Source organism: Oncorhynchus kisutch, linkage group LG20 (genome assembly GCF_002021735.2).
Source record: "Oncorhynchus kisutch isolate 150728-3 linkage group LG20, Okis_V2, whole genome shotgun sequence".
NCBI classification, from domain to species: domain Eukaryota; kingdom Metazoa; phylum Chordata; class Actinopteri; order Salmoniformes; family Salmonidae; genus Oncorhynchus; species Oncorhynchus kisutch.
The window spans coordinates 47,869,202-47,880,548 of record NC_034193.2 but is presented as its reverse complement, the minus strand read 5'-3'; the positions used below and the strand labels follow the sequence as shown (position 1 = coordinate 47,880,548).

General features: G+C 43.8%; 1 protein-coding gene across 4 annotated transcripts in view; it reads right to left on the bottom strand.

The window, feature by feature from the left end:
- Positions 1 to 25: 25 nt before the first annotated feature.
- The window catches only part of LOC109877970 (STE20-like serine/threonine-protein kinase), a 39,617-nt gene continuing 28,295 nt past the window's right edge, over positions 26 to 11,347 (bottom strand). For all 4 annotated transcript variants that reach the window (XM_031799181.1, XM_031799182.1, XM_031799184.1 and 1 more), the window contains 6 exons: positions 11,172 to 11,301; positions 10,032 to 10,156; positions 9,007 to 9,198; positions 4,894 to 5,019; positions 3,251 to 3,364; positions 26 to 2,855 (listed from right to left, as the gene is read on the bottom strand). In XM_031799181.1, coding sequence (XP_031655041.1) covers positions 2,709 to 2,855; positions 3,251 to 3,364; positions 4,894 to 5,019; positions 9,007 to 9,198; positions 10,032 to 10,156; positions 11,172 to 11,301 — 834 coding nt within the window. In that variant the 3' untranslated portion in view covers positions 26 to 2,708. The remainder of the gene's footprint in view (positions 2,856 to 3,250; positions 3,365 to 4,893; positions 5,020 to 9,006; positions 9,199 to 10,031; positions 10,157 to 11,171; positions 11,302 to 11,347) is intronic.

Sequence of the window (11,347 nt, the reverse complement as noted above, 5' to 3'; positions counted from 1 at the left end):
TGAGGAAACAAACAGGTAAACGATATTGTATACAGGAAATAGTTTATTTACAGAACAATGTAAATCTACAGTACATAGTCATTCTATAAACTATAAAGTAAACTTTTTTTTAATGGTAGTTCAACTTCAAACAACATTCTGAAATCAATCATGATACAATTTGAAAATCAGAAGGAAATCATGACACTAATAACAACACATATTGACATGATTGGTATTTAATTATATTTTCAATTCAGTTTAAATTTCAGATTAGAACTATTTGACAATTGAGGAAACTACAATACTGTAGCGTAAAGATACACAAAATGAAGATACTCTGTGGAAATGTAAGGTGCACAGCACTCCTTCATTGTGTATATGATGTTTTGTTTTTGTTTGCCACTATTACAGACCAATTATAAAATGGCATCGACTGATTGTTGTTCCTGCAGCCAATCAAAAAAGGGTGAGATAACAAAATGGACCAATCAGAAGCCATGATGGCCTAAACCAGTCAGGTCCAACAGTTCCTTTTTAACAAATGATTTTCAACTGTATTGGAAGGTTATAGGCTACCACCACTTTAGAGTAGATCATGCATATCTATCATAAAATAAGCTAAAACTATAGTTCTGAAAATGTTATCAAAACTGTTCAACTCATGATAACGTCATATTCATTATCCTTCGATTAAATAAGTAACGAACAAAACATTTGACTATGATACAGTAGGCTATACGAATATAAAGATCACTTGGGGCGGGACTAAGTCTGATTAAAATAACTACACAGAGGGCCACAGCATGAATACCGTATCTTCATACATTTTGTTGAAAACATTAAGGCTATTAGCTAGCATGAATGATAATAAAACAGTATCATAGTTTCCTTACAAACAAACCCAAAAGCCATGCAGGTCAACTGAAGAATATGGTAATGGGAGGCAATTTCATAAACAATACACAGACATACCAAACATTTGCATGAAATTCTAACAAAACAGACCTTCATAGGTCCTCACAGATTTCTATCGAATTATATAACGCCCCCATTTGAGTAACCACAGTGAAAACCTCGTCTCTGTCTGGATATATAAACAAACACCATTTTAATACCCCCCCCCCTGGTATGCTAAAACAAAATGTCCACTCGCCGACTACACCAAATTACAAAAAGAGAGAAACAAATCTCAAGAGTTGTGCTGAAGATGAAAGGCATGCTCATGAAACCTGAAGAAAGATACTAGCCTGGGAATCTCAACCGTTTCACAAATGTTCAAGTAAAACAACAGTGAAAGTAGTGATTCAGTTTGGATTCCAGGCTAGAAGAAAGGAACCATTTCCGACAGAAAAATATAAATCCCAAACTGTTGTTAATAAGCTCCAAAAAAATAACATTTGATACCATAATTATAACATAAGAAGTCAAACTTGCATTGAAATTCATGCACAACTTCAGGCAGTCACTCCCTAGTCCATTGGAAACTAAATTCAATATCTGGTCAAGATATGTGTGATTGCATATAAAATATATCATGCCTTTGTCAAGATTCATTATAAAAAAATGTGCTTTTCATCCTTTACCAAAAGTACATTCTTATCAGATCATTAGCTCTCTCAAACATCACCAAAGATATTGAATATATAAGTTCATTATATTAGACTTCTGGTACAAAATGTTCCTTCATTCTTTTTCTTTAGTGCAGGTCTGCCCAACCCTCTTCCTGGAGATCTACCATCCTGTGGGTTTTCAGTCCAACCCTAATTTAAACACACCTGATTCTACTAATTAGCTGCTCAACAAGACCCTAACAAGCTGAATCAGGAAGAGGGTTGGGCAGCCCTGATTTAGTGCAAATAACTCATGGGATAAAAATTGAGCAGCAATAGTTTTTTTTCTCCAGAGGGAAGCTTACATTTGAAAAGCCAGTCCATTGAAATAAAAGTATACAGGCACTAGATTCTTCAAGGAAGAAAAAAAAGAAGATTCACAAATGAAAAGGAATCAGCAATAAAAAAAATAGAATCTGCCTTGAGACACTTTAGTGACTTGGGAGGCTAAGATTTGAGGAACACAGTGCCAAAGTATCAAATTTGAAAATGCATAATGTCAAGAATCTCCTTCATAACTTATTTCAAAAGAGGAAGCTATAAGAAATAAAACTGGGTTTTGTTCAGTCAGTGGAAAATGATTTGAAATGGAGTGAAACGGGGACTACTTCTACAATAAGAACACAAATCCAAACTCTTGCTACGGTGTGCCCGACTGAACACGATCCTATACAATGAAAAAGGGGTAAATTATGTATAACAGATCACCATTAAAAGGGTCTTCATGATTAACACCGTCTGTAGCTTGAGGGCTTGAGGGCTACTGTAGCTTGAGGTCCCATCCTCGTTCAGAAGCCGATAGAGGTGTACAAACACACCCCTCTGAGATATCGCCCCTTCGTCCCCCTAATTGTCATCAGTGGAGACGGGACAAGGCAGCAGAGGCTCAGTCTTATTAGTCTGTGTGTGTGTGTGTGTGTGTGTGTGCGCGCCAGTCTATTTGTATGTGTGTGTGTGTGTGTGTGTGTGTGTGTGTGTGTGTGTGTGTGTGTGTGTGTGTGTGTGTGTGTGTGTGTGTGTGTGTGTGTGTGTGTGTATATTCATTGTGTATGCCTTCAATATGTGGGTGTGGATATATGTTCATGTCCATTCGGAGTGACATGAATGGGTTAACCCCTAGAAGCCAGTGGAGTGGACACTGGGAATGGGGTAGAACTTGGAGATGCGGCTCTGGGCTGAGGGGTTAAGGCACTCTGACTCTCCACTCATCTTAAAGAAGATCTCCTGCTCCTGAAGCTTCCTGGCAAACTCTTCCTCCAGAGCCTAAGAACAACAGACAAATGGTCGGCGAGCGGATCACAAGCAAGAGATGACAGAATAATCATACACGTGTTTTATTTTATTTATTTTACATATCCCCCTGAGACACCCTCAGAGAGTGGGGTCACAGTCAGGGTCAGGCATTGTCAGCGGAGCATTTAGGGTTAAGTGTCTTGCTCAAGGACACATGGAAAATGTTTCACCTTGTCAGCTCTGGGATTCAAACTAGCGGATTGCGGTTACTGGCCCAACACTCGAACCGTTAGGCTCCCTCCCACCCTACCTGCCACCATGTGTTTCAACGACAAGTATCTCCATCTCCGAAACAAAATGTGTGCCAAATATTCAATAGAAAGAGAAATCATTTCCTGTGAAGGGTTAACTGGTGTGATGGTTACCTTCTTCCTGGGTCGTAGTTTCTCCCTCCACTCCTTCAGCTCCTGGCTGTGCTCCTCATCCAGCTCCTTCAGCTTCTGGGTCTCGTGCTCTATCAGGATGTGGCACTTCTCGTTCTGAAACACACAATACACACATTTGGGTGTTACACGGTATACTGAATCACAGATGAATCAAAGTGTGTTGGTGTGCGTTTTCTATTGCACCTTGCGCAATTGCAGATTCCCTGATATGCATGTGTGCGTGTGCGTGCTATATATTTTATACCATACACTCTTAGAAATAAGGGTACGGTATTGTTCCCTGGAGTACAAAAATATCAAAATACGCATAATGTGGCTTCAGAGGTAAACATAATGATCTCACATGGTACTGTTTCGTACCATTTAGGGTACATGTGCAGACAGAGTATAATGCTACATTTTTGTTACAAAAAGGTACAATCAATCATCACACTCAAAAAAGGGGTAAAATGTGAAGGCTATTTTCCCAGGTTACAAATTTATTTTGTTTACCCTCAACACCCATACAATACTAACGGCTTTGTCACTGGGGTGGTATCCCAAAAAGCCACATTTGTACCATAATTATTATCTTCATATTTCCCAACATGCTCAACTGCAGGTAGATTTTTTCAAGAATAGTTTTTAATATCTGTGTTTTTGCATGTACATTGATTGATTAATCTTATGCCACACAAAGATAAGTAACATAAATGTTTCTAAACTAATCCAATCAGTTAGTTAGATTTTTTTTCTCCCATTACTGAAATGTGGTAATTACTCAAAATGTTCCTAACTCTGGCAGTCATTATGAATGCAGGTTGCAGGTGAGTACAATTCCAACAGTTGGATGTGTGGATTCCAATAGGAATTACAAATCACTTTGCAAACCAGCATAAAATGACTTGCAGGTAGACTCGCAAAATTCAGGTGAATTTCCCAGGTTTCCTAGAAACCACAGTCTGAAGATTCCTGGAAACAGGAGGGAATAAGGACGAAATGCTTCAAACAGAATTTTCCAAAAATCTGGTAATTTTGGAAGCAGGCCTGACGTGTCCTATAAAACATGAGTTTCATGACACTGTATTAGGGTAAAACTAGGCCTCAAAATAAGGCCTCGTGAGATATGTCATGTGTTGTCATAAAGAGTTGAATTGTAATGGTAATTATGTTTAGGAACTCACTTGGTGAAGGCCACATGACTGAAAATGAAAGAATTTAACAACAATATTTCTGTTACTAACAAATACAGTCATGGGTGGTAACTCTACAATTCAACAAAAAAGGCAAATTGGGAAATTGTATTGGAGGCTTGGCACAGCGTTGGAGAGCCTTTCAGATAGTTATTTTTGGCCACCCGTGAGTGGAAATATTGTACAAGTTTAAGTGGCCAATGGTAGAGGTCCATTTTTGCCACTTACAAGGAAGAAATGGCTTTGTCACTGTGATTGTACTATATACTATAAAAGCACAAAGCATGCTTTTGTACCTGTGGAGAAAGGTACTATCTGAGGTATGAACTTGGGTACAAATATGTACCCATAACTAAAAGTATAAAGGAGGACCTTACAGGGTACAACCCCAGTGACAATAAGTTGTACCCCTTTAGGAACAAATCTACACCTTTATTTCTGAGAGTGTACCTGTAACTGCTGCAGCTCCCGGATGTTGGCGTCACACTGCAGTTGCAGGTCTCTCATCTGGTTCTCATGTTTCTGGTGCTGGTGGAGCCTCTCATTCTTCTGCCTCTTCTCCTCCTGGGCTGCAAACTGTCAAACACACAGAAACATCTCAGTTATTCAACTCCCACGAGTATTAAAATAGGCCCAATTACAGTTGGAACTTGATACACGCTTAATTTGCACTGGGAGTCTCAAGCTTGACCTAGCATTGCCTAATGTACTGTAAATCCTTCAGTGCCTGGGAAAGTCCCTTTGACTTGGATCAACAAGCTCTGAGACTTTACTTCTTTCTCCACTGAAAGCAATGTGTATAATCCCTCATTAGCTGGCAGCATTGGTGCAAAACTGAAAGTGCGAACCACCGCATTTAACCATGGCAAGGTGACTGGGAATATGGCCTAATAGAAACAGTGTAGTTATTCCCTCCGTAAGGCAATCAAACAAGCAAAACGTCAGTACAGAGACAAAGTGGAGTTGCAATTCAACGGCCCATGCACGGGACGTATGTGGCAGGGTCAAACAGGCAATCACGGATTACAAAGGGCAAACCAGCCACATCACGGACACCGACGTCTTACTCCCGGACAAGCTAAACACCTTCTTCGCCTGCTTTGAGGAAAACACAGAGCCACTGACGCGGCCCGCTCCCAAGGACTGTGGGCTCTCGGTCTCCGTGGCCGATGTGAGTAAAACATTTAAGCGTGTTAACCATCGCAGGGCTGCCGAATAAGACAGCATCCCAAGCCGCATCCTCAGAGCATGCGCAGACCAGCTGGCCGGAGTGTTTACGGACATATTAAATCTCTCCCTAAACCAGTCTGCTGTCCCCACTTGCTTCAAGATGTCCACTATTGTCCCTGTACCCAAGAAAGAAAAGATAACTGAACTAAATTACTGACTTATGTCATCATGATGTGCTTTGAGAGACTAGTCAAGGATCATGTCACCTCTACCTTACCTGACACATTAGACCCACTTCAGTTTTCTTACCGCCCCAATAGATCCACAGATGATGCCATCGCACTGCCCTATCCCATCTGGACAAGAGGAATACCTACGTAAGAATGCTGTTCATTGACTATAGCTCAGCCTTCAACACCATAGTACCCTCCATGCTCATCATTAAGCTTGGGGCCCTGGGTCTGAACCCCGCCCTGTGAACTGGGTCCTGGACTTCCTGACGGGCTGCCCCCAGGTGGTGAAGGTAGGAAACACAGGGGTGTGCTCAGCCCCCTCCTGTACTCCCTGTTCACCCATGACTTCGTGGCCACACACGCTTTCAACTCAAATCATCAAGTTTGCAGATGACAACAGTGGTAGGCCTGATTACCAACAACGACGAGACAGCCTACAGGGAGGAGATGAGAGCCCTGGTGGAGTGGTGCCAGGAAAATAACCTCTCCCTCAATGTCAATAAAATGAAGGAGCTGATCCTGGACTTCAGGAAACAGCAGAGGGAACATGCCCCCATCCACAGACAAATCCTCAGTGGAGAAGGTGGAAAGCTTCAAGGTCCTCTGCGTACACATCACTGACCATCTAAAATGGTCTACCCACACAGACAGGAGGCTGAAGAAATTTGGCTTGGCCCCTAAGACCCTGACAAACTTTTACAGATAAACAATTGAGAGCATCCTGTCGGGCTGTATCACCGCCTGGTACGGCAACTGCACCGCCCGCAACCGCAGGGCTCTCCAGAGGGTGGTGTGGTCTGCCCAACGCACCACCGGGGGAACACTGCCTGCCCTCCAGGACACCTACAGCACCCGGTGTCACAGGGAGGCCAAAAATATAATCAAGGACCACAACCACCTGAGTCACGGCCTGTTCACCCCACTATCGTTCAGAAGGCAAGGTCAGTACAGGTGCATCACAGCTGGGACCGAGAGACTGGAAAACAGCTTCTATCTCAAGGCCATCAGACTGTTAAATAGCCATCACTAGCCAGCTACCACCTGGTTACTCAACCCGGCATCATAGAGGCTGCTGCCCTATATACATAGACATGGAATCACTGGCCACTTTAATAATGGAACACTAGTCACTTTAATAGTGTTTACATACTGTTTCACTCATCTCATATGTATACACTGTATTCTATGCTACTGTATTTATTCAATGCCACTCCAACATTGCTCGTCCTAATTCCATTCTTTTACTTTTAGAGTGTGTGTATTGTTGTGAATTGTTAGATACTACTGCTCTGTTGGAGCTAGGAACACGAGCATTTCGCTACACCCATAATAACATCTGCTAAATATGTACATGTGTCCAACTAAATTTGATGTGATTATACTTTGAAAATAACATCTAAATATATAAATCAAATCAAATTTTATTTGTCACATACACATGGTTAGCAGATGTTAATGCGAGTGTAGCAAAATGCTTGTGCTTCTAGTTCCGACAATGCAGTAATAACCAACAAGTAATCTAACTAACAATTCCAAAACTACTACCTTATACACACAAGTGTAAAGGGATAAAGAATATGTACATAAAGATATATGAATGAGTGATGGTACATAGCAGCATAGGCAAGATACAGTAGATGATATCGAGTACAGTATATACATATGAGATGAGTATGTAAACAAAGTGGCATAGTTAAAGTGGCTAGTGATACATGTATTACATAAGGATGCAGTCGATGATATAGAGTACAGTATATACGTATGCATATGAGATGAATAATGTAGGGTAAGTAACATTATATAAGGTAGCATTGTTTAAAGTGGCTAGTGATATATTTACATCATTTCCCATCAATTCCCATTATTAAAGTGGCTGGAGTTGAGTCAGTGTCATTGTCAGTGTGTTGGCAGCAGCCACTCAATGTTAGGGGTGGCTGTTTAACAGTCTGATGGCCTTGAGATAGAAGCTGTTTTTCAGTCTCTCGGTCCCAGCTTTGATGCACCTGTACTGACCTCGCCTTCTGGATGATGGCGGGGTGAACAGGCAGTGGCTCGGGTGGTTGATGTCCTTGATGATCTTTATGGCCTTCCTGTAACATCGGGTGGTGTAGGTGTCCTGGAGGGCAGGTAGTTTGCCCCCGGTGATGCGTTGTGCAGACCTCACTACCCTCTGGAGAGCCTTACGGTTGAGGGCGGAGCAGTTGCTGTACCAGGCGGTGATACAGCCCGCCAGGATGCTCTCGATTGTGCATCTGTAGAAGTGTGTGAGTGCTTTTGGTGACAAGCCAAATTTCTTCAGCCTCCTGAGGTTGAAGAGGCGCTGCTGCGCCTTCTTCACGATGCTGTCTGTGTGAGTGGACCAATTCAGTTTGTCTGTGATGTGTATGCCGAGGAACTTAAAACTTGCTACCCTCTCCACTACTGTTCCATCGATGTGGATAGGGGGGTGTTCCCTCTGCTGTTTCCTGAAGTCCACAATCATCTCCTTAGTTTTGTTGACGTTGAGTGTGAGGTTATTTTCCTGACACCACACTCCGAGGGCCCTCACCTCCTCCCTGTAGGCCGTCTCGTCGTTGTTGGTAATCAAGCCTACCACTGTTGTGTCGTCTGCAAACTTGATGATTGAGTTGGAGGCGTGCGTGGCCACGCAGTCGTGGGTGAACAGGGAGTACAGGAAAGGGCTCAGAACGCACCCTTGTGGGGCCCCAGTGTTGAGGATCAGCGGGGAGGAGATGTTGTTGCCTACCCTCACCACCTGGGGGCGGCCCGTCAGGAAGTCCAGTACCCAGTTGCACAGGGCGGGGTCGAGACCCAGGGTCTCGAGCTTGATGACGAACTTGGAGGGTACTATGGTGTTGAATGCCGAGCTGTAGTCGATGAACAGCATTCTCACATAGGTATTCCTCTTGTCCAGATGGGTTAGGGCAGTGTGCAGTGTGGTTGAGATTGCATCGTCTGTGGACCTATTTGGGCGGTAAGCAAATTGGAGTGGGTCTAGGGTGTCAGGTAGGGTGGAGGTGATATGGTCCTTGACTAGTCTCTCAAAGCACTTCATGATGACGGATGTGAGTGCTACGGGGCGGTAGTCGTTTAGCTCAGTTACCTTAGCTTTCTTGGGTTTCCACTCTCAGTTATGTGTTCTTTGACCTTTATCGCTCACCTGTTTGACCTTCTCCCTCTCCTGCTCGGGTGTGATGGGGCCTCCAGTGATTCGGAGGCTCTTCTTGAACATGGCCATGCGTGTCTTGGCCTCGCTGCGCTGGATCTTGGGTAAGCGGGCTCTCTCCTGTGTCTGCCTGTTCTTCATCTCCTCAATCAGACGCTGGTTGTAGCGCTGCATCTGCTCCATCTCCTACATACAGACACAGAGAGGCAGACACAGAGAGAAACAGAGAGACACAGAGACAGAGTCAGAGACAGACACAGAGAGAGAGACAGACACAGAGAGAGAGACAGACACAGAGAGAGAGACAGACACAGAGAGAGAGCGACAGACACAGAGAGAGCGACAGACAGAGAGAGAGAGACAGACAGAGAGAGAGAGACAGACAGAGAGAGAGAGACAGACAGACAGACAGACAGACACAGACAGACAGACAGAGACAGACAGAGAGACAGACAGACAGAGAGAGAGAGCGAGAGAGAGAGACAGACAAGAGAGAGAGACAGACAGACAGAGACAGACACAGAGAGAGAGTGAGAGAGAGAAAGAAAGAGAGAGAGAAAGAGAGCGAGGGAGGAAGATAGGAGGGAGGGAGGGAGAGACAGAGGGGGGAGTGGAGAGACAGGAAGTGGAGAGAGGGGAGGGAGAGAAGGGGGGGGGGGGTGATGTAGGGAGGGGGGGGGGTAGGGGGGCAGTTACAGATCATTAGCTTCCATAGAAATGAGATATGAGATATTAGAAGGGTTGCCAAAGTGTTAGGCATGTAGTTGCCTTGTCAACGTTACCCAGTCCGCATTTGGCAAAACAATGACGCATTATTGTTGAATGCAGAAACAGATATACCCAGGCATATTTCCAATCTGATCTAAGATGTTATGAGTCAAAACTAGTCATTCAGTATTATGCCTCACTTTATCCCCCAAACTGTTCAGGTATTTTGCTCCTAGTGGTTCTGTTCAGGACTAGGCTTATGAGATCTGATCCTGAATCGGCTGTTTGTCTGTCTGGAAGCTGTACTGTACCTTCTCGTGTCTCTTGAGCAGCTGGTGTCTCTGCATGAAGTACTGGTCTTTCAGCTGTTGTTTAAACAACTGGTGTTTCTCCTGTAGGTGACGCTCTTCCAGCTCCCACATTGCTGCTTCCCTCGCTGCCAGGAGCAAAACACACAAACTCAGTACAAGGAAACACTGCATTACACGGAAGTTCAGCATATTATTACCAGATACAAAACCCCACCATTGTAATCACATCTTTCATCTGTATTTCTTTGTATTTGAGGTTGACGAATCTTGGCACCCAACAACAACAAAAAACATGTCACTAGATTTGACTAACTGGTTAGCTTGGAATGTGTTTGTGAGACACTTCCTTCAGACGTTCATTTTCTTTCCCTTTCTAACATGGTTCATACCATTCAAATCAGCAAGTCATCGAGGCCTACAGCTTGTGAACATTTCTGTGGAGCTTTTTCTGTAAGCTGATGTGTATGGGATGACTGGAATCTGACCAGGCAGGGTTAGTGGGCTGCTGTTCAGTTCATGTTAAATTCTCAGCATCAATAGGTATTATAAACTGGGTGGTTCGAACCCTGCATGCTGATTGGCTGAAAGCCGTGGTAAATCAGACAGTATACCACGGGTATGCCAAAACATGTATTTTTACATTGGTAACCAGTCTATAATAGCAATAAGGCTGCTCAGTGTTTGTGGTATATGGTCAATATACCACGGCTAAGGGTTGTGTCCAGGCACTCCGTGTTGTGTCGTGCTTAATATTGGCCATATACCCCCCCTCCCGTGCCTTATGGCTCAACTAGAGTCAAGGCCTGACGGGGCCTTAGGTTGAACTCTGTAGAGCTTCTGTTTTCAGTTATATACTGTGTCACTGTGGGTTTGCGGTTTCCATCTCACACACATACAGTAAAGTTGACCATATTTCCTTTAAGTCCGCTGGTGATAGCGGCTAGGGTAGACTGTGTTTCTATGTGGTGACTCTGACCTTTGTAAGGTACTGGATCTATCCTACTGCAATGTGCATCTGTGCTACTTGCATCTCACACATCTTCTGTTTGTGGTTAAGGCCGGTTTCTCCCCTCTGAGAAGGTGCTATGACTGAGTACCTATCTATAGTCTATGTGTCAGCGCCGAGAGATGCATCTTCACCTCTGAGGAGCTGTTGTTTGTGGTTGAGACAGTCTCTCTCGATGGTGGCCAGCTCGTGTTTGTGTTGCTGGATGATCTTCTTCAGGGCACAGTCCAGCTCCTGCTGCTGTTTCTGCAGGAACTCCTGCTCCTGAGGAAGAAGAGGGAAAGACAGTTGGATAAGTGAAGAATCTCTA